The 23997-nt window shown below is 47.0% G+C and overlaps 1 protein-coding gene across 3 annotated transcripts in view; it reads right to left on the bottom strand.

Annotated features, from left to right (window-relative positions):
- Positions 1-21224, bottom strand: part of LOC144102620 (uncharacterized) — a 36695-nt gene extending 15471 nt beyond the window's left edge. The window contains exons 1-6 of one of the 3 annotated variants that reach the window (XM_077635844.1): positions 20851-21224; positions 20625-20768; positions 20396-20558; positions 14828-14915; positions 6765-6833; positions 2614-2647 (exon numbers count right to left, since the gene is read on the bottom strand). In XM_077635844.1, coding sequence (XP_077491970.1) covers positions 2614-2647; positions 6765-6833; positions 14828-14915; positions 20396-20558; positions 20625-20768; positions 20851-20878 — 526 coding nt within the window. In that variant the 5' untranslated portion in view covers positions 20879-21224. The remainder of the gene's footprint in view (positions 1-2613; positions 2648-6764; positions 6834-14827; positions 14916-20395; positions 20559-20624; positions 20769-20850) is intronic. The other 2 variants (XM_077635856.1, XM_077635848.1) reach the window with 2 other exon arrangements.
- Positions 21225-23997: the final 2773 nt, after the last annotated feature.

The following is a 23997-nucleotide window of genomic DNA, read 5'->3' as shown; positions in this document are numbered from 1 at the left end:
GCCGCGGCGGTCGAATTTCGATGGAGGCGAAATTCTAGAGGCCCGTGTACTGTGCGATGTCAGTGCACATTAAAGAACCCCAGGTGGTCGAAATTCCCGGAGCCCTTCACTACGGCGTCCCTCATAGCCTGAGTCACTTTGGGACGTTAAACCCCTATAAACCAAACCATCATTCGAATACAAAATTAGACCGCTTGAAATTTTATGCAGTATCCCTTTAAGAATGCACCTCATGTTATTAGTGAGCTAGCACTAGATGGGTCATAAGTGAAAAAGACATCATGTCCAGGTGAAGCCTCCACCTGCCAGCTGTGGCCGGCAGTATTTAGGGGGATTTCCCTTCTCCACCTGCCAAAAGAGAAAAGGAAATCCAGCTCTCCACTTGTAGGCAAGAGGATAGACAGAATGTCTGAGACAGACTGAACCAAGAACGACTGAGTAAGAAAGTGAAGAAGACAGTAACGCTCAGCCTTAATACTATGATGCAATAGCGTTAATATGTTAATACCCATACATGTGGAAATGGTAACTTTTGATTTTAGATTCACAGATCGCTGCGAGTCATCCTACCAGTCCTGGTGCAATTGTGTAGCGGTTAACCGCTGGGCTACTGTGTCAGCAGTGGTATGAGCATTCTTAGCGATCAGTGAATGTGAAGTCAAGAATTATAAACGATCTGCCACTGCCCTGCGATGGCAGGTACTGCCCCCGGTGGGGCTTGTGCGATTCAGGTTGCTCTTCCCGGGCAACCTCTCGTGAACAATCATTATTTGTCACAGTGGTCGCTTTGCTGTGACAAATAATGCCAACCCGTCACAGTGGTAACTTTGCTCATAATCCAGTGGGCAGGTTGTGATGGCTGCACAAGGCCACATGACCTAGGTGGCCCACCTAGGTCGCCAGAGCGGCCAGTTGCTCCGGATGCTCTGGCTACGAGGCTTCAAACAGTCGCCGATGCAGACACCAGACAATTTTTCCGACATTGGAATATTAATGCTCTCGTGTTAAAATGAAAATTACTCACAATGGGTGAGCAAAATTAAATGCATCTGACACAGGCAGCTGAAATTGCCGAGGAGAAGCAATGACGTGCGGCCCTACACTCCAGCTTATCGACCTAAACAAGGACGTAAATGATAGCGCACCTAAGCCATGATTAGCTAAACCTGGTAAATGAGGGCCATTTTTGTTTTTGAAACCAAGGTGAGAGTAAAAAGATCCCTTTTCCGCTGCCCCTCAAGAGAGCTACAGCAACCTTCACCACACAACTCGTAAGACGCTGGCAGAAGCCGCCTTTTAGAAGACCCTAGAGCCATGGAGCACTCGCTGATAAGAGAACGCCCTGAGTGAAGCAGGGAATGAAAAGGAGGGAGAACGGGCATAGGAATGGGCTGCACGAAACAGAAAGCAACGCTGACAAGGTAGTGACGGCATGAAAGGAAGGGCTCTGAAATACCTTCCAAGGAGAGCACATCAACTCACTCAATCATTGTATTGTTTTGTCATGAGTACCAGAGCCAAATAATACACTTCTGCACACAGAAGAGTACCCACAATCACGCCCGAAAGTTGGCAAGCCCTTTCCGAATGCTTTTTCATGCTCGCACCCTCCTCCATTGCACCGCTCCAATGTGTAGCTGTTCAGAGATGGCTATTGATTAGTCTTCCAGACATCACGCAGCTACCATGGATGTGACCAACAAGTGGCATAGCTCCAGCGAATCACGAAGCTGCACCTCTGGCTATGGGGTCGGTGGAGGAGCTCTGACCTTTCAGTGTGCACAAGGTGACAAGAGGTGAGGAAAAGGTGCGAAGACACTGAAATTCAAATTTTGACAACAGATAACAAAGCTTCCACACAGCACATCAAAAAAATTTTTCCTGGAGGACATTCATGAAGCAGCATCTTTTAACATCACAGGCACACATAAACTTTCTTAGAACCCATTTCAAAGCCCCTTTAAGATGTCAAAAAACTTTGCTTCGCCCAATGGTGCCACATGTATTTTCGTGCCTCAGAAATATGAACAAATTCATTGCTTCCGTGTATTTTACCAATCTCATTTCCTTTTTTTCCCCAAGTGTTTGGCTGTATTAGTTTGTAATTTATAATCAACTTGTTTATTTTGCGAGAACTGTAACTTCCTCATCCTGTTACATTTCATTGCAACGTCGTACTTGTGTAAACAAGTTAACGCTAGTGCCGCTAACCCCCAGAGAAACGCGGCTACCTGGAACAGTTTGTACCTATTTAGCACGGAAGAAAGCAGCAGCAGAAGGAATGTGCAAAAAGATCAGAGACGATTTTTATAAGTGAATTTGTGTTCCTGAAGAGCAATCTCTATTCCCACACAAGCAATGGCCCCAATTTTTCTGCAGTGGTCGCATGATAGGTTTGTCCTCTTCACAATGATGCACACATGTGTGCTCTGCTATACTGGACGAATAATCCGTTGTGCTCCAGCAATCTCCTTGTGTCGTTTTTTTTGCATGTGCATTCTTTGTCGCACTACTTTTTGCTCACGCAATCGGTCATTGCAAAAGACTACACAAAGCAGAAGGAGATGGAACGCAGCACCTTAACAGTCATTTCAGAAAACGACATGCACTCACCAGCTTTTGGCGTGGTGTCATCAGCACATGTCACCTGCAATAAAAAAATGCACAGACATCAAAACTACACTAAAGAATGCAGGGCACCCCTTTTCTGCTCACCCACAACGGTGGCGAGAGCATGAATGCAGAGCCTATAGTGCATACCATGACTAACTTGCAGCACTACCAAAGGCAGAAACCTCCTCACCCAATCAAGAGGGTGCATTAAATGTGTTCTTGCGTGCTTAGCAGTCTGTGTGTCGTCTGCTTGCAGTGTACACAGATATGGTTAGGAGTGTAAATCGACGCTATGTACCGTATTTACTCGCATAATGCTCGCACCCCCCACATTGGCTATCAAAAATAGGAAAATTTTTTTTTCCCCGCATAATCATCGCACCCCCAAAATTACTGCCGCGAGCCGTCTGCTTGTCATAGCGATCGCCATCTATTGACTGCGGCCACAACTAACTGCCATGGTTGGGCGTGCGTGCTACTAGGCGGCGGTACTGTGCTATCATCCGCTGCCACCACCGCTACCGCTCATCCACTCACCACCGCTACGCCATTTTGCGAAGGTGTCTCCAGCTCTCCGGTGTCTCGTAGGCCTCGTTTGCGTGTTGCACCGTGCTCTTTGTGCCGCTTCGCCATGGGACGCTACGCAAGCTACACAGCTGCTTTTAAGCTAAAAGCTATTGAGTATGCGTTGGAACATGGCAACCGCGCCGCCAGCAGACACTTCGGCGTCAACGAGCTTTGCGTCCGGTATTGGAGACGGCAGCACGACGAACTCAAGACGACTGGTAAGACGTGCCGGGCCTTCCGTGGACCGAAGACTGGGAAATTTCCTGCCGTCGAATCCTCTTTACTGGAATATATCAAGGCTCGACGAGCAGATGGGTGTGCTGTGTCGATTGATTTGATACGGAACCAGGCGCTCGTAATCGCAAGAAAGGAGAGCATTCCGGTGCAAGACTTCCGCGCTAGTAACGGGTGGGCCACACGATTTATGCGGCGCAATGGACTCTCGCTCAGGAGGCAAACGATGCTTTGCCAGCGCCTGCCCACAGCCTATGAAGAGAAAATAGTGGACTTCCATCGATTCGTTATCAGGATCCGGCAGTAGAAAAACTTCTTGCTCTCCCAGATAGGGAACGCGGATCAAACTCCGCTGAATTTCAATATGCCCAGCAGCAGGACAGTCGAACAGACAAGCGCACGGACTGTGCACGTCAGGACTACAGGTGCCGAAAAACAGAGGTGCACGGTCATGCTAGGCATGACGGTGGACGGGCGGAAGCTCCCACCGTACGTCAATTTCAAGCGGAAGACCCTCCCGAAAGGAAAGCTCCCCCCGGTATACACGTGCACGTCCAAGAAAAGGGGTGGATGACCTTATGGTGGACTGGGTGAAGACTGTGTGGGGGCGGCGACCGGAAGCGCTTCTTTTTCCGTCGCTCCTCGTGCTTGATAGCTTTCGGGGCCAACTTCAAGAGTCGGTTCGGGCGAAGTTCAAGGAACTGCGCACGGACCTGGCTGTTATACCCGGCGGCCTCACATCAATGCTATAGCCTCTTGACGTATCTTTGAACAAGCCATTTAAAGATAACGTCCGGAGGCTGTCCGCAGAATGGATGTCCGAAGGTGAACATGCTCCGACGCCGGGCGGCAAGATCAAAAGACCGTCCGTGGAGCTGCTGTGCAGCTGGGTATCAGAGGCATGGGGGATGATTGATGTAAACATGGTGGCCAGAGGCTTCAAGAAAACAGGAATTTCGAATGCCCGGGATGCGACCAAGGACCACATAGTGTGGGACAACGAAGAAGCATTGGAAGATGAAGAAACCATCGATTCCAGTGTCGGCACGGACTCTGATGAAAAGTAGGATTGCCCGCAGGACGTACGCAACGGGAGTAGTGACGGGGAGGTTGCGCGTGGCAAATAAAGTGCTTTAGCAGCTTGAGCTTACGTTCACCCTGTACTTTCATAAAGAAGGTAAGTTACGCTTGAAAGTAATGTTTTCGTTATATTTACAATTGCGGACCTGACAATCCTGATCTTGCACCCATTCATCTTTGCATTTAACACTCAGAAACATTTCCTTGAAAATTTTCCCCGCATAATTATTGCACCACCAAACTTAGCGTTGATTTTCAGGGAAAAAAAGTGCGAGGATTATGCGAGTAAATACGGTATGTACCATAAGCGTAAGCACGCTTACATCACCTAACGACAAGCATTTTGCAGGGCGTTATGCCATTTGTCACATTTGCACTTTTAATTCAGTGTATGCAAACGGAGACTCAACAATAAGTCCAGCCAAGTGGTGCCATCTGGTTCTTAAAACACGAACCATTTTTGTTAACGCACTTCTTTTCAGGATTACAAACGGCACAATTGTCACTCTAAAAAATAAAAGCCAATTCATCGCTCATACGTTTTGTGACTGGAGTGAGATGAGATGAAGAGAAAGCTTGGTGCCTCATTTATGGCTAAGGAATGTACAGAGAACTGCAGTAACAATGATGAATTTAGTCTGAGGCAAAGGATCCTGCTTCGAAGGGTATCGCCATTTTGAAAACATGTTTTAGAGCACGTGAGAGTCGCAAACGTTAAACTCTGAGAAAAGTATATGTGACGTGAGTGTACGTTAAGTCTCAATATGAGAGTGTCTGGCACATGCACACTTAAAGAATGCTATCCCATATGCCCGTATGCTTACCTGCTACTGGTGCTACATTCCGCAGAGTGAGAAAGTTGCCTGTGCACTCATCACAGCTTTGATAGTGCTGCAAGGAACTACTGGCATGCAATATATTTTGTGGTCAAATGGAGCCAGAAAAAAAAATGAGTCGCTCCAAAATAACCCCCAAACTCTGCCCGCATAACATGCACAGCTACTGGTGCATTGCATCTTGCTTGCGCCAGATAACAAGAAATTTTGCAATGCAGACACCTGTTGATGACTGCTCTTAATCTTTCATTCCAGAATCGGTGGAATGCATTGTTTTATGTGTTGAGATGCTCATTGCCTCATGTGCTATTCTGGGTTATTACCCAACAAAAAAAAGTTCGCAAATCTACTACTGCAAGAGTGACATGACCATGTGCTACCAAACCCCATTCCATCACAGCTCAAGAAAAAAACTCACTTCTTGTGCGCAATAGCATTTTGCATGCATCTGGTTCTGAATAAAAAATTGAACCAGGCAGTAAAACTAAAGAAAAAAAGCACACAGGAGCGTATCGCGCTCCTTGCCAAGGCTCTCATGTCATTTAGAAGCCACTCGAAAGAGTGAAGCGATATGATCATGAGGGAACTGGATGATTGACGAAAAGATGCATGATGTTTATATAGAAGATACAGAAACATTGGCTGAAGTTGATTCCTCAATGCCCTGCTGGGCCAGTACCCAAAATGCAAAAATGGGAGCACGCGGTTTGGAAAGAACTGCGAATTTGGAAGCAGGCAGACAAGAAATGTGCAGTGACACCAGTGAGAAGCTGAGAGAGATGCAGAATGCAGGAGGCAAACTGAGGGGAGAGACAATAGAACAGTGAAATTTTAATGCAATGTCTGGAACAAGATTTCAAGGCACGGCAGCAAAGACGGGAGGCAGGACCTGAAATATGGCTTGCTCGAGAGACAATTTAAGTGGTGTACATTCTAGCATGAACAGCAGTACACAGTAGCCATCGTGTTATGCATGTGCTGTTGAAATGCAATTAAATGGGCTTCATAAATTTTATCTTTACCATTTGTTTGTTCATTCATACTGGTTGTTAATTATATACGGCCAATGCCACCAACAGCAAACTATTTAATGCGTCCACAGGCATCGCCACACTAACAGTACATGAAAGATGGTATGATATTGGGTCGGGTTCCCGTTCCTGTTGGAAACAGCTGCGTGCAACACTTGCCCGATTTCACTGCAAAACTAGCATTTGTGGCAACATGCCAAGTGCAGATTCTGTGGTGCAGTTAGGTACTGTGCAGCTGGTGCAGCATACCACCACTGTTTCCTGCATCTGGAAGCCAGTGAGGAAATGCTACCTTTCTTCTTTTTCTGTATAAATCCAGGGAGAAAGCTCGAACAATCAATGCAGCGGAGGCCAAGTGCAAACAACTCACAGGTGCACCGGGACACGGAAAGAAGCGACAAACCTCTGAGTTCTCCTGGCCTTGTGGTGAAGGTGGTGGTGAGGCAGGACTCTGCGAAGCTGGGCAGCAGAACTGCACCAGAGAAAGAAAGAAACAACTTTCTTGCCTGCAAGTGAATGCTAAGCTTAAAGCAGACGTGTATAAACTGCACAAAACAGACTGTCAGTCGTGTGTAAGCATAAAACAAACATCCACCAGCGTTTCAAATGAACCAGCAGCCCACCAAAGGGTAAGTGAGTGCCTGCTCTATGACGTCCAACAAGAACTCCAAAGCAAAGCTCCAGCGGTGGCATAAAAGTCTCACTACAAGGATGACACAAGCTTATTTCTGGTGCAGAAACACTCAGCCCAAAAATTGTTTGGTTTTAGTTATGGGGCTTGACATCAAAATGAGACTCAGGCTATGAGGGATGTTGTAGGGAGGGCTCCAGACAGTCTCGACCAACTGGGGTTCTTTAATGCGCAGCAACAGGCCTCCAGCATTTCGCCTTCATCGAAATGTGCCCACCGTGACTGGGATTGATGGTGCGTCTTTTAAGATCAGCAGCAAAGCACCATAATTACTGAGCAACAGCGGCAGCTTAGCACAATAAAAAGAAACAGTGCCTTGGTACACCTTATACAAAAACATCTTTCCCACTTTCCCGTTCCTGACAAGTCTGCTACAGTCTTGATAAAGCCACCAAAGCATGCAGGCTATCTAAAAAGTGCTAAATTCGACCAAATAAAAAAAAACTAAGGTTTCCTTTAAGCAACTCATGCCATCATGCAGACACTCAATTTCTACCCGAGCACAAGGATTCTCACAAGATTTTGAGCCTCTTTCTTATTTAAGAAGATTTCGTGCAAGTTGCTGTCTCAAGCGACCGAACCCCATAAAATGCTACAACATTTGTTGACCAGATTTTTGTCACATGCTGTCAAAAGCTACTACATTTGCTATTCCCTTCCTATGAACGCTTCAAGGAACATGGAAAAGCCAAATTATTGAGGAAAATGATGAACTACACCTCATAGAAGACTTCAAATTTTAGTTCAGCATTTCATGGAGCTTCTATTGCATTTCTCGCATGCCAGCAGTACAAGGAGACAGGCAGGACATCCAAAAAATCTGCCCTCTTCACATGGGTGTAGTGTGGTGCCTTTGCCGGTTGCCAAATGGTTTGGTTTTGTTTATGGTGGTTTAATGTCCCAAAGCGACTCAGGCTATGAGGGTCGCCGTAGTGAAGGGCTCTGGAAATTTCAACCACCTGCGGTTCTTCAACGTACACAGACATCGCACAGTCCACGGGCTTCTAGAATTTCACCTCCATCGAAATTCGACCACCATGGCCAGGACCAAACCCGCGTCTTTTGGGCCACCAGCCGAGTGCCATAACCACTGAGCCACCACAGCGGCCAGGTTGCCAAATGCCTCAGCACAACTGACTAGGACCTACCGTTGCATCTAGAATAGAATAGTTAGCCAGGTGCATTTCCTACTATGCACATGGTTACCTTGCTCTTGTGGGTGGTAGGAATGATCAACGGCCTTAAAGCATTCCCATAGAAAAGCCACAACCTGAGGTTTACATCAAAGTTGCCAAAAACTTTGTAGCTTTTCGATAATCATTACTCTTTGACAAAGATGTGTTGTGTCACAAGTAACGCAGAATGTTGCCTCAAAAATTTAACCAGGCTTGTGTTAGTACCACGAGCTCGTTTTCCTCAATGACCGATAACCACGTGTGCTTAAGGATTTTTTTAGAACAGAAATGGTGCAGTAACTCACTTCTCGGCGAACACCTCAACAGCCCCATAAGGGAAGGAAGGAAGGTGGGAGTAACAGAAGAGTAAGGGCTGCCGTAGTGGAGGGCTCTGGAATAATTTGACCACCTGGGGATATTTTATGCACTGACACTGTTCAGCACAATGTTACGTGCACTGCTTTTGCATTTTTTTCACTGCGTGGTTCAAGTGTACACCTACAAAGTGAGCCAGTCATGAGTCTTTCCTTTCCTCAAATCCAGCGGGGAACCTAGATTGCAAATAAGGAATAAGGCTAGCGCCATGAGATAGAAACACGAACCCCGACTAAAAGCTTGTTTCCAACTAGAGATCCTATTTTTCACTCCCGGCATGTTTGAATTGTCCACCGGGAAAGTGAGTCAGTTAAGTGCTTTTCCTTCACTCAAATCCAGTGCAGGATCTATCTAGCCCACTTCTAGCAGCGTGGTTAAGACTGCGAATAAGGCTGGAGCTGGTAACCAGACTGTCTAACTTTCTTCAAGCAAGTGCGCCGTGGCCTGTGCCAAGGATGATTGAAAGGGGCAGTCCACGATGCAGAATCAGGCATGCATCTCTGGTTGTGCACACTGCTTTCTAGTCCCGTCCTGCACTGCACCCGCAAGCAACGCTATTTCAGTCCCGGCCGCGGCAGCCTCATTTCGACCTTCCCATCTTTTTTGGTGCTGCACGCTTGAGGTGTCCACCAAAAAAATTAGCCAGTTTTTGCCTTTTCCTTACTCAAATCCAGGGGAGGATCTCTACTGTTGTGAATAAGGTTAGACTGGGAACTCAATAGTATTATTTTCTTCGTGCAAGCGGGCCCTCGAGACCATGAAGTGCGCAGAGAACACAATCGATCTGAGACTGCTATCATAAGAAGACAGAGTATGCACGTGAGCATAGACGTGCCCAACAAGACAGTCGCCCGTGAAACGTCGAAAGTGGCCTGCAGCTCCAGGTATCTCGACCACTAATGCCAGTCGGCTTTCACTGGTTAGTGTGGTAAGTAGGTAAGCTTAGCTCTACTAATTATTTCACCTTTCTTGAAAAACTTCTTGAAATAAGTATGACGCTACTACATCTCTTTCCCCATTTTCCCGCTTACTTTAACGAAGTAAGTTCTACAGAGAAACCTTGTTATTGCGAGAAAGTAAAAAGTGTTAAAATAGTTCGCTATAGCTAAAATTTTTAATATAAAATTTCATCAAAAACACTCCCAACAGCGGTGAAATTTAGTCATTGAACAACCCACAAACCTCGCGATCTTTGCTACAGAAACGAAGAGACGTTTTGTCAGGTTTTGGCGGCATTTCGAAGGAGCTCGCGGATCCTAAGGCCGCAAAAAACCAACACCCTCTAAATACTTTCTTCAGGCCTCTCCAGGCCCTCCTTTCCACACGCGCTACGTCACGCCAAGTGTCCGGTCAGGCTGCTCACCAAGCGCGGCTCCGCTCCGCTCGGTTGTCTCCCTCGATGTGCTCGCGCTTGCCCGGGCAAGCACAGACACGAACGCAGTCTTGCAGTGAGCGTCTAGCTGCTGCTTGAGTCTTTCAGCCTGGCGTTGGGTGCATTTCCGTTCGCTCCTCGCACGGCTGTGTCTGTTTCGTGTGGCCGTTTCTTGTGTGGCGTGCGTACCTGTGCTAGCGCACGAATGGGAAACTGATTGCCTGCCGTGTAGCGAGTGCAACTTCGTGAAACATGGGCCGGTGCTGTGTTCCCGGGTGCCGCGGGAACTACCAGAATGGTCCCAAAGTACGTGTTTATTGCTTCCCAAGAGACGAAGTACGAAGAAAAGCCTGGTTGCGAGCCATTCCACGGAAGGATTTCACACCTACAGAGCATTCGAGGGTAAGACTCTGAAATATTGCTTAATAGGCGCTGGTAATTATCTTAGTTGTGAGCTGTCGCTCCCGGAAAGGCATGCTGTCTTTGTAGGCAATGATATCACTTCTTACACTTATGTATGAATTGTCCAGGAAGCATTTAGTTCTGTGGATGTGCATAAGGCTTGTGTAAAAGCTGTGTAAATATGTAAAAGCTGTTCACTATTCAGACTCTTTTTACTTAGTGTTTTAGGCAATGGAGAGTCATGGCGAATGGCCTTGCTTCATTTTCTCGTGCAGGTGTGTGAACTGCACTTCCACGCAGGCGACTTCATTACGACGTTGTCACACCAAGATGAACTGACAGGGAAAATAATAGAGGTGAAGCGTGACAGGCTACAGTTGAAGATTGATGCTGCGCCTTCTGTTTTTCCAAACTGCCCAAAATACTTGTCCTCAACGCCTGGACGGAGTGAATCGCCAGAGACGAAAAAAGCAAGAAGGGAAAACGCTGCTTTGCAGGAGGCTATGAGGAAGTCACTTCAGTCTAATGAGCTTGAACAGAAAAGAAACAAAGTTTCATCTTACGAGGAGTTCAAATCTAAGTTGCCTGGAATCTGCAACACGAAATTCTGGACCGTTTCTGTCGATGAGCAGTGCGTTAGGTTCCTTCTCATCGAGAATGATCCTTCACCTAATGTGAAATGCGCCTTGGTAGTTCTCCCTGATCTGTCACTTTCTGTTTTCTTGAATGGAGTGAAGCTTCTGTCGCTTCCTTCAGGCAGGATTCTGCCAGCTCAAGTATGCGACACCTCCAGCCTGTCCTTGCTGCTAGAAGAACTCGAGATAGGCTTGCATAATATACCTGAGGTGACGAAAGAGTCGAAACATACTAAAGTATTGCAGTTTGTCGGTTCACTGCTTGCAGACCTCATTGAGGACAGTGATACGACGAAAGAACAGTCTTCTTTGCTGAAATTTCTGGTTGAGCAGATAGAGCTTCTCCTCGCGAAACAGCATGTGTATAGCGCAGAGCTGCTGGTATTCGCCAGTATTTTGAATTCAATTTCTCCTCACGCATATCACTTCACAAGAGCTGCATCAAGAATCATTCTGCCCCATCCTTCCACACTGCGCCGTGTTTGCTCAAATTACAAAGCTGACCCTCTTGTGGAGCAAAATCAACCGCACTGTCTCTCCTACATCCGAGAACGAGTCAAATCAATGAAAGACCACGAGAAGACAGTGACCCTGATGATCGATGAGATCCACATAAAACCATACTTCGACTACAAAGGGGGCACAATAGTAGGATCGTCGGTTCATTCAACGGAACCAGCAACAACAGCCCATGTGTTCATGGTACAATCACTCCTTTCTGCAAACAAGGACGTCATTCACATATTACCTGTGAGCAAACTGAGCGCAGAAATTTTGCACGAGCATGCTAAGAACATAATCATTAATGTTGAGAAAATGGGGCTCAAAATTATCGCTGTGATAACGGACAACAATGCTCTGAACCGCAAGATGATGTCGTTATTTGCTACAAGTCCTCAGGTGAGCATTGTCTATCCCCATCCAGCCGATAACGCTCGCCCTCTTTTCTACGTGGTCGATCCTGTGCATCTCTTGAAGTGCATTAGGAACAATTGGATTAACCAGAAAAACCCTGGAACATGCCTCTATTTCCCTGAAATGGACTTGAGTGGAGCAATGCCCGAAGGGCCTCCTCGTATGAAAGCTGCTTCTTTCGCAGCTGTGCGGCAGCTTTATTCTTCAGAGAAGACGTCGCTTGTGAAGGCTGCTTACAGACTGAACGCAAAAGCCGTGAATCCAACCTCAATGGAGCGGCAAAATGTAAAGCTCGCTCTCGACGTCATTAATCAGTTTGTTTCAAATGCCCTCAGGACACATGGTTCCGCGTTCAAGATTCCTCAAGCTGAGTCGACTGCTCTTTTCATTGACGTTATCCTCACATGGTGGCAAATAGTCAATGTTAAGACCCCTTGCAAAGGCCAGAGGCTAAGGGACAGCATGCAAGACCCTGTAAGGTCTGTTGATGACACACAGTTAGCTTTCCTGAGCGGCGTTGTGGACTGGTTGGACGCTTGGGCAAGAATAAACATCACCAGTGGCTCGCTGACGAAAGAGACTCACAGTGCTTTGCGACTGACATGCTATTCTCTGGTAGAACTCTCGCGCTACTGCTTAGAAGAACTTCACTTCAAGTACGTACTGCTGGGCAAATTTCAGACGGATGCGCTAGAAGACCGGTTCGGCCGTTACCGCCAGCTGGCAGGATCACAGTACCACATTTCCGTGCGTCAGCTCTACGAATGTGAGAAGAAGCTTCGTCTTCAAAAACTTTTGACATTTCCACGCGAGGAAACAGAGTTTGAAGACGTAAGTGAGGATCTTGTCCCATGCAACTTTTCTGTGGCTGTCAGCGACGACGATATTACACACGCCCACTCTGACATGGATGCTATTGTCTACATTGCAGGATACGCTGCTCATGCTGCTTTAAAGAAGCTTTCATGTTCTGCTTGCTTCAGCACATTGGTGATTGAAAATCGAGAGATCGAAGCGGAAAATACTGCCATGATAGCTAACCTGTCGAGAGGAGGGCTGAAGTTTCCCCAGCCATGCACAGTTCACATGGTACTGATGACTAAACTAGTTGCAGAGAAGTTGTCTTTTGGAGCAACCGCGGAAGATTTTCTCTCCTGTAGAAATCAACGTGGTGTCGTGATTTCACAGACGATTTCCCTCCTGGACGAACACGACATTGAGACATGTGAAAATGGCCACACTGCACAAACTCTCCTGCGCTTGGTAGTACGCGTTGCAACCAACGTTGTTCTAAACAACTTTTGCAAACTAAGAAATGATGCCATACAAGACAATGCGCAGCAGAAGGCCGCAGCCCGGAAAGCAGCAACGCTTAAGAAGAAGTAAGTTTTATTCCCAAGCAATAAAAATGCTTTGCGCACACTTCATTGCTGGTGTCTCGTCGTTTTTTATTGTAAGGGTCAGATTAGCTGTACAAATACTCAACAGCGCAACATTATTGTGAGTGTCATTATTGCTGTGTGTGAAAGCTTTAAGCAAAACACAATACAGAATAAAACTAACACAATGCGCAGTAGACGGTGTTTTTTTTTTCAATGTTCACGAACTTCTACTTTAACAACTAGATATACGCATGTGCGGTCTGTGCGGATGGATTTTACCGCACGGCAGACATCATGTACGTGATAGAACCTAATAATTAGATGATTAATTGAAATTAACTAATCAATTTTTTATTATAATGACCAATAATGCGAAATTGGCGGCCGTATGCTAAATTGTTTATTATAAAAAACTGTATTAGCAGCTCGAACTTTCTTGACAATAAGGTGTTCTGCAATAAAAAAAATATATAAAGCAGATAAAATGATAGCCTAAGGCGCGCACAAACTAGCGAATTTCTTTTCTGCAGCAACGACAAAAATGAAAATGAAGGAATCACTTATAAGGCAGCTACGTACGGCAGTACCCGAATAGTGCAGACGGGCGCGGCGCGCTGAAATCGCGGAGCGCGGGGCCTGCACGGTCCCTTGGCGTGACGTCACGCGGCCGGTGGAGAGGCCTTAGCATTGAGAGGGTGTTGAAAAAACCCCCCTGCACAGCACTAGCGCAGATTGAGCACCGGCTATGGTGGCTTTCTGGCATCACAGCAGTGTCGCGTGGAAAGCGGTATGTCAGAGTGAAAGCTATCGTTTTCACCACTTCTGCGACAGCAGACATGAGTGCAGAGTTGTTACTGCAAGCTTACAACCACTTGCACTTTTTTTTCCAGGGTGCTAACAATGGATGCCAGAGGTGTGAATGTCTGCTGACTGCAACCCACAATCCGCTGTTGGCAAGTGCGAGATAAAAGTGCAAACCTTGGCACGAACGCTTGCCACATCGCCACCAGTCACTTTTGCAGTGCGGCGAAGCCTGCCGCCTGCATCTGAACGGGCAGTTCAATATATTATTATTCTTTATTGATACCTCACAGGCCCCCGAAAAGCATTGAGTGAGGGGGACATCAAGGAAAAGGCATATACCAAAATAATAAACAACAATAACATTACATTGGACACGGTACAATATTCATTTCATGGCCAACCGCGTTCGATATATAAAGTAGAAATTTTGTGTGCTTGTCAAAAATATTTACGAGGAAATCAATATTGCCAATAATTAGCAATATTCATGCTCGTTATATCAAGATTTAACTGTATATGTTTCTACTAGGGAATGATTTTCACTACAGTTCCTAAATGTTTACCCCACCCTGTCTTAGCCCGTGTGCATTTTTCTAATAGGATCTGTGCTGAGCGGTGCCATGAGCATCTAGTAATTTATTCATTGTGCATAATGGTGGCCGGTCAGTACTTGCTGCTTTACAAAGGTATAAATTATGGCAGGTAGTGAACTCACGTGCACAGGTGGGGTAGGCTCAGGAGCCACATCCCGTCGAATGGCTGTGGCCTGTGGTTGACTGTGCCTGTGCACCGACCCGAATCGCCTGAAACGACATAGCAGAATGAACCAACTCTTCAAAGATATCAGCTCAGAAGACAACACACTTATGTGATCGATGTTCACGAACTAGAGTCAACACAAAGTGTAAGCTTTTCTTGTCGTCGCCATAAACAAAACAAAAACAGAAGACATGTAAAACAAATTCCCAGACTTCATGCCCTGGGCCGAAGAAGTACCAGCGATAGCAGCACTGCCCTCTCCCTTTCTCTGGTGGGCAATGTCCACGTGACTTCGGCAAAGTGGGATCACATGAGAAAAGGTTGAAAGTTGACACAAGCATTGATTTCTTTGAAGTTAGTCCTTCAAAACACTGGGTTCAATTGCAGAGTGCACGTTGCCTATTCTGTAATTAAACCAGGCATAATTCCACAAAAAATGCGTTCTTTGATTCCCAAATCTGATGAAATGGCGAGGTGTTATCAGGAATGATTGTAGCAAACCACAAGCGATCAGAAATGTCAAGTCCTTCGCATCTGCAAAAAGCTCCGGCCTGCAGTGTGTAGCATGTAGTAGTGGGCCCGTAGAGCGAACAATGGGAGATGGTGAAAACGCGAGAAAAACAACCAACCACACTGCACAGGACCGAAAGTGACAATGCAACACTCAGTGAACCAAGGTTACGAGTGGCTAACTTGCACTATTTCACAAACGGAGCATACATCCATAATGGTGCCATTTCTGCTACCCTTCCCTACAGTTCTTTCTTTGTGAGGGTTTTCTTGTTTTTAGGCATGCGCAAATCATTTGAAATTTTGAAAAACCAAATCAAATATATTCTTTGAATGAATCGAATAATCCAGGTAAATATTAATCGAAATGAATCTAATCCATTTCCAAGTTTTTGGATAGTTTTCAGATAATTGGCATGAAATTCGAATGTCACACAGCAATTTTTTCGACAATTGTTTCAAAAACAAGGCACACTCCGGCATCACATAGCATGCTCCTGCAGTTGGTTTTGTGCAAGCTGGAAAAAGTCGTCCAGTGGGAAGAAGGGCTCCGCAACAGCACTCGGTCCATTCGTATGACGTTCATAATGCTCATACATAAGATCTTTAAGATTCAGCGACCCATATGGGTTCAGCCAGGTTAAGCAAACCTTCCCTTCATGACCAATATTGGGGGCATAAGGTTGAAATTCATCTCTCTCAACAACTCGGAATTTCCACTAGTCTGTTGGCAAGTTGCCTTCAGTAGCCAACAGCAATTTTCTTATGCGTACAACATGACCGTCATAGAGTGAACCCTCACTTGGCTATTTGTGTAAGCTCTTGGATATCAGTGTTGAGTCTTCTGACAGCTAGAGCTTTATGTCCATGACTTATTGCGCCACCTATAGAGCTTTGTTGTTCCGCGCGAATATTCCTTTTGTTTAATAATCACTCAAGCAACAAATATACACGGATACATTCAAATTGTATTAGATTCGGTTACATTACTAACCCAATTCATGCAGGATTCTGTTTTTAAATACATTCTTTCCTTAGCTTCTCTATTCCAGTGCAAACTATTGGGAATAAACTAGTCTGAAAGCGGAACCCATCGCAAGTGCATCGTTCCTTAAGGCCTCTCCATGCAGTCTGGTGGGCCATAATACTAGCTCTGTGGCTCCATGCGGCAAGCCTAAACAGACAAATAGTTTATAGATTATGGGGTTTATCATCCCAAAGAGACTCAAGCTATGAGGAACACTGTAGTGGAGGGCTCCGGATATAATTTCAACTGACTGGGGGTTCTCTAACGTGCTCGGACATAACACAGTACACTGGTCTCTGGCATTTTGCCTCCATCGAAAGGCAACTGCCACTGACCGAATCGAACCAGTGTTCTTCGCGTCCGCAGCCAAGCTCCATAACCAGTGAGGCACAGTGGCGGCTAATCAGACAAATGTCATTTTCAAAGTGTCATTCCATTATCTCTGGAGTTATTACTGCACTGAATGCACCAGTACCACGGGCTCCTATGTTTGCTATAATGGCTTTTTATCCGGTAACTGAAGAAGACAGATCGAGCGTGGGCCAGGCTACATCTCTGTTATCATGTGACCCTGCAGCCTCCTCTTCAGGAAGTGCTTGCCACGTCATTTTCGTGCATGCACAGCTGCCTATTTGGCAACAAGCATGCAACGCTTTTGTTTCTCGGAATTCATGCGAGTGGGAATGTTATGTGAGGACGCTGCTTCGTGCTAGTAGCAAAATGAAGACGGATTCCACGAATGTGGCGCCAAGCGCGAAACCTTGAGAGACTCTCGGCATATGTCGCCATAGGGGCAAGCTTCTCGGCATATAGGTACGGTACTGAAGAGTCATTTTCCTCATAAAATCAGTGAACGGGAAAGCCGTCACTGAGCGTGCATTAAATAGACGTGTTAAAAATGGCCTCGGCAGAGCATTGCCTGGCCTCTATACAGGGTGTTTCACCTAACTAAGCCTTTCCAAAATTAAAAAAAAGTAGGCTTTTTGACTTTGAAGAGCACTTTTTCAGCACAGCATTGTCACCAGTGTAGTACATCAAAATTCAACTAAGACATGCTAACTAGCAGGCTGGACAACTAAAACTGATAGTTCAACTTTTTAACTACAGATCGGCTCATTATTTATTGAGAGGTATGTAGCCCACTATAAGCAATATCCATATCAGTGTTTATAATTTTGAAAATGTGGCTGCCTTTGCTACTATGGCCCAAAAAATTTTGGCTGCATGACGAGAAAATACATGCGCATTCGAGAAGCTTGTAGGCAAAGCGACCCCTCCTATGCATCTAACTTGTCGAAATAGCCAAAATTGTTTGGGCCACAGCATCGAGGGTAACAGTTTTCTGATATGGACATTACTTACAGAGGACTACCCACCTCTCAATGATTGAGGATCCTAACAGTAATAGCAGTTAACTATTCAATATCATTAACCAGCCTGCTAGTTAGCATGTGTTAGCTATATTCTGATGTACTATGCTGAAAAAAGGTGCTCTTTAACTCCAAAAGCCTATTTTCAAAATTGTGGAAAGTGAAACCCTCTGTATAGAGGCCAGATCTAAGTGATTCAGCCAATGCACGCGTAGTACGATTGTTCGCGGAGGTCGCTGTAGAGCCGGCGAGCGCTATGGGCATTCAAACAGCGAAAGGAACCTTACGAATGCGCCAAGCAGCGTTGCACGCGCCAGCTTCGCGAAGAATAAGCGACTGCAGTCTGCGGCGCCTATGGGCTCCGTGCGCTGGTATGGTGGCGCCAGCAGCGACCACATCGCCAGCGCCGCCTCGTGGCACTCGCCGCGTTAACCGGACGCTCAGTCACGGCCGGTCTCTCGAAGGGGGAGCGCGCGCGCCCTCCTCGAGACTGGCCCTGCGCCTTCCTCCATGCCCGATGCGTTCGCGCCAGTCCGGCCCCATTGCAGACGCGCACTGACCGCGATGCCATTCTAAGTCAACGCCTGCTTCTCTGCTGATTTCAACGCATTGAAACCCTTGACGCCACCAATGCTGCATTTCGTTTCAATTGCTTTCAGGTTGGGCTGATCACCGATTCCGAGCAACCATGATTGTGTTGCAGTCCCGGCGGCACTGCAATATCTGGCAGCGCAGTTGAGCTTATTGAGATTAATTAAATACCTTTACAGTTTGAGAAACAAGGCTCTGACCCAAATAATGAAATCAGCTATGTAATTTACATCCACTGTGACATCGACTATGTTAATGGTCGGCTATAAATGCGAAAAACGCAACCTTACTACACATATATATCAGATGATAGTGCTCTACATCCTTCAGGATCGACACTTCTTTACTTTGTGTATTCCTCTCAGAGAAGCATAGCTCTAAGCATACAAAAAGACGATGGGTTTCTTGCTAAGTATCTTCCACGGGACTTTAATTTCAGGAATTTCATGAAGACACCAAATACATGAATTATTTTGGTCGTATTTCTCTTTTGGTAAATACTTAACTATAGAAAGGCCGCCGCGGTGGCTCAGTGGTTATGGTGCTCAGGTGCTGACCCAAATGACTCGTGTTCGATCCTGGTTGCGGCGGTCGCATTTCGGTGAAGGCAAAATTCTAGAGGCCCGCGTACTGCGCGATGTCAGTGCACGTTAAAGAACCCCAAAAGGTTGCAATTGTCTGGAACCTCCTACTATGGCGCCCCTTATAGTCTTCCTTGCATTGGGACGATAAACCTAATTAAAATCAAAAGATTAATTCCCAAAATTAAGGGTTTAGTGATGTTGTGAAATCCAAGAAATATATATAGAGAGAAATTTGAACCACTCTCTATTTTTCTTTTTATTCGTCTAGAACAGGATTTGAGATCTCATAAATGTAACAAATATAGAAAATTTTAAAGCACTGAAGGAAATAAAATGATGCAAATAAATACACAAAAGCTTAGGTGAAAAAATGTGAAAGACGACATAAGCACTCTCAGAAGTACGATGTCGCTCCCACTGCATACACACACGCACGAAAAAAAAACTAGAAACAAAATTGACGCGCTGAACCACAGATGAGCATAACAAACGAAGACCTAAACTTCAGATGCTAGCTCCAAGAACTTCACCGTAGACCATGTCCTGTGACTGACTGAGCGAATTCCTTCCCTCTACATAAAGACATCAAGCAGCTCCTACCAATGATGTCACGTTCGAAACACCCCAGTCGGTGTAAACCCTTCCCCAGTTCACTCTCATGAATTTAATTCCACAGTGCACTCATTTCCAGCATACCCTCTGTGCATGAGCTAGCATGCACGATGTCCAAGAAAAGCGTTTAAATATATTCGGTACCTTGACTGCAGTGTTTTTATAGCTGTTATGACATTGGGTAAACACAGCAGTAGGTAGAGCACCCATAATTATCCAAGTTTGTTTTCGCCTTCGGACGAAACACCTCACCGCTCGCCCCGCTCACTGCAAACTGAACCAGACAGCTGCGTTGGCTGCGTCCGCCTTTCGCCACCGCTGTTAACCAGGTGGCGCCACTCGCGCGCGCCAAACTGCAGCGCACGGAGCCCATAGCAGCTGTAGCGACCCTCGTGACTAGCGCGGGATACGTGCCGGAGAAGAGCAGATGGCGCCCACACGCGGTAAGGCTGCTTCGACGCTGGCGTCTACTGAACGGCAGAAGCGGCGTCCGGCAGAGGGCAAGGCCCCACACCGTTCTGCGCAGGGTGTGCTGGCGCCACCTCTTCTTCGGCACGCGACGCTCGTCACGCGGACGGCTACACACAAAGAGTGCCCAAGGAAGCCGAGCGCGCGGTCCAGCTTACAAAAATGGCCGATGACGGAACTTCCTCAAAACCCGAGTGCGGCTACCACCATTTATCAGATGTCCTAGAATGGGCTACGCCTTCTCTGCGTAAAGCATTTCATGCTTACATGTGCTATTGACGACGAGATAACTTATTTCCGGGCCTGTCCACTGAAGCACAGCATAAACGATGCTTGGGTCATTACTGAAAAAGACAGCTTGCCTGTTAGGGTTGCAACTCTCGCCGCGCATGTAGTCGGCGCAGATGTAAATCCCCTGGATCGTCACCTTGCAGTGGAATTGAATGCTGATGAGAGGCAGCTGCAGTCCACTCGATTGCCAGCGAGCGTCGAGGCAGTTGTTTCGAAGCCGACCGACGCCATACACTGCGAATATATGCGCGCGAACAGGTCTCAGAACAGCCCAGCCAGCCACTTCGATTCTCGGCTTACCTGGCTGCTGGGACGAGGCCGACCAGACGGCTTGGGCTCCCGCTTCGGGGACCCTGCCCTTTGTCTCCGATCTCGATGGATGCCGGACATAGCCGGAGCTCATGGTATCAGCGGAACAAGGCTGCACAAAATGCCTGCGCGCACCTTAAACAGAAGGCATAATAAGGCATCACGCCACTGTGCAATGCAGGCACCCTCACACTGTGGTGGCGACAAATAGGCTTACCTGACGTCCAGATGAGCAAGCCTTGCATCCAGGACGCCCACAGTTCGCCGAAGAGCGTCCCTGCAACCAGCCACGACGACAAACGTGCTCTGAAAGAACGCCAGCACACGAGATGATCAAAGCCGAGAGCTCGCGACTTTTTTTTTTCTTTCTCGGTGCTTCGATTACATGATGATGATAGTCGTTCGCTGAAATCCGGTTGTGTGGCGCCCACATTCGGCGCTGGCCGAAATTAATTCCGTAACTGACCCTTTTGCGCTTGACTTGTTCCTCGTGTGCCGCAGCTGTTTCGACTGCGAAAGAGCAGCAGTTATCAGTGTCATGTTTTGCTTTACGCCGTTGGCAGACGAAACAAGCTACGAAGATGTGTTGTTGTTGGGCTCATAAAATGGCACATGCCCCCCAGGGGGATTGGCCAGTGGTAGGAAATTCCGGCTAGTTTCGGTTTCAACTACTTGATTGCACCTGGCGACTGGAGATGAACTGATTGTAATGGGACCGACAGGCGCAGCGCAGCGACGAAGCGGACGAGTTCAAGCGGGACAACGAAGAAGCAGACGAAGTGCAGCTGGGTTTTTCGAACGACGCCTGTGAGTGTGCCCGTCGTGTCGCCGGTCAACCAAGACCAACCGACCTGTACTTCAAATAAACGCCTTGACACTTGGTGGAGGTGCGATGTCTGTTGTATCCCGTACCGTTGGGGAACTGCCCGGTCCGACTGCCCGAAGCAGCCGGAGCACCACCACGTCAAGCACCCGCCACGTACATACTTCGACCAACTCCCCTTTTATTCCAGTTCAATGATGAATATATATACAGATGTGCGAGTCAGCTGACCAGATAGGGCGCATGCCTAGCGCCACCTAGTTTATACAAACATAACTACAGAATACAATACCACATTATTCCCCCTCAAAAGAGTTAGCAACTAACACTGGAAAAACACAATAAACACTCAATGTCTTTCATAGTCTTTAAACCACACTGGTGGTCTTCTTTGTCTCGTCGAATGCCTCAGTCCTGGAACGTCCCTTTCAACTGGCGTCTGAACAGATGGCTGCTGGGGTGGGTCGTGGTTCTCCTGCTGTGGTTCGCCAAGTGGTTTTGCTGATTCAGGCGAACAACTTTTCGGAACTGTAGGTGGTGGAACTGGTTGGGGGCAAGGTACCAGCCGACTCCGATTCCATGTGCGGCCATCATTGAGCTTGTAGGTATCTTGACCACATTGGTCCACAATGGTGAATGGACTCGAGTAGCTCAGAGCGCCCTTAGGCACGTGACCAGGCAACTTGACTCTCACCGGTTGACCTGTTGTTAATGGAGAGTACTTTGCAGCTCGTCGACGGTCAGTGTAAGTCTTACGTGCTTGTTGCCTTTGTGCTACTCTGCTGTGGATGGACTTCATCGCTGCCTGCGGATCTTGAAAAAACTCTTTACCTGGCGCTCCTACAAGATCAAGTTTTGTTCTGGGATGACGGCCGTGAAGAAGGACGGAAGGCTTCACTCCTGTGGTCGCATGCGGTGTGAAACGGTAGACTCCCAGGTATTCGGTGATAGCTTCCTTCAAAGGCCGATGTTCTTGTGCGCAGACTTGAACGTACTCTTTGAGTACTCGATTAAACCTCTCTACCTGCCCGTTAGCTTGCGGATGATAGACTGCCGAATACGTATGAGCGATGCCACGTTCTTTGAGGAAACTGTCAAACTCCAAGGCTGTAAACTGAGCACCATGATCACTCACAATCTCGTCTGGATATCCTTCCCTGCTGAAGATGCTTCGCAGAAAGGAGATGACTGTTGCAGTTGTCACCCTTGCTGAGAAACAAACCTCAGGCCACTTGCTGTAGTAATCGATGGCTGTAATGGCAAAACGGCAATCTGCCGGCACTTAGGAAAAAGGGCCCACAATATCGATGCCTAGCTTCTGCCATGGTGCAGATGGGAATGCAACTGGCTGCAGAGGTGGTGTCACGGGTTTTGCAGACTTGTCAACAGATTGGCATACCGCGCAGGATGCAATGAATTGTTCTACTTGCTTGCACATAGCAGGCCACCAGTATTGCTCACGTAGTCGCTGCTTTGTCCTCGTTATTCCCGGATGAGACTCGTGGGCTGCGTCAAGAAGCCGTGCTACGAGGGACGAAGGTACTACAAATTTGTCACCACGAAGCAGGAGGTCTCCAACGACTGAGAGCTCAGTTTGCACCCGGTAGAACGGAACTGCTTCGGCAGGCAACATCTTCACTGCGGGCCATGCCGATGTCACCCACTTTATAACCTGCTGCAGCAACGGGTCCTGCATCGTTTCAATGACAAACTCTTCATGAGTAATGCATGTTGAGACAACACAAACAGTCTCTTCTTCCTCTTCCTCCACACGACCTGGAAGGGGCATCCTTGAAAGAGCATCAGCAACAGTATTCTTGTCACCCTTGTGAAATTCAATCGTGAAGTTGTATGCCAACAGCCTGGCGTGCCACCTCGCAATCCGGAACGGTCGGCGACCTACTCCCTTTGTACTAAGGAGTGTGACCAGAGCCTGGTGATCGGTGCGTAATATGAATGAACGACCCCAAAGGTACACTCTCCAATATTCGCATGCCCACAAGCAAGCAAGGGCTTCCAATTCCCCTACAGAATACTTCTGTTCCTGTGAAGTAAGCCTGCGAGAAGCAAAAGCAATCGTCACCAGTTCATCATTCCTTGTCTGTTGCAACACTGCTCCCAAGCCAATGGATGAGGCATCCGTAGTGACAATAATGTCACCCGCAGGATCAAATAGCTGTAAACATCTTGTGGCCAGGGAACATTTCAGTTGCTCGAAACAAGCTTGTCTTGCAGGGTTCCATGTGAATGTGGCATTCTTACGTAGCAACTCTCGAAGAGGCTCGACAACCACCGCATAGTCAGGTATAAATTTGGCGTAGTAGCCTACCATGCCCAAGAATGAGCGCAGAGTACCGACATTTGTTGGGGCTGGCACAGCCTTGATGGCGTCAATGTTACTTTGTAAAGGGCGTATTCCCTTGTGACTGATCCTGTGACCAAGGAAGTCGACTTCTTGCACATTAAAAATGCATTTGTCATTCAACTTCAATCCAGCCTTTGCAATCAAGTGCAAAACTTGTTTCAAATTCTTGAAGTGCT

The sequence above is a fragment of the Amblyomma americanum genome, chromosome 1 (genome assembly GCF_052857255.1).
Source record: "Amblyomma americanum isolate KBUSLIRL-KWMA chromosome 1, ASM5285725v1, whole genome shotgun sequence".
Lineage (NCBI taxonomy): Eukaryota > Metazoa > Arthropoda > Arachnida > Ixodida > Ixodidae > Amblyomma > Amblyomma americanum.
The sequence above is the reverse complement of the archived record's forward strand: the minus strand, read 5'-3'. Positions and strand labels throughout refer to the sequence as shown.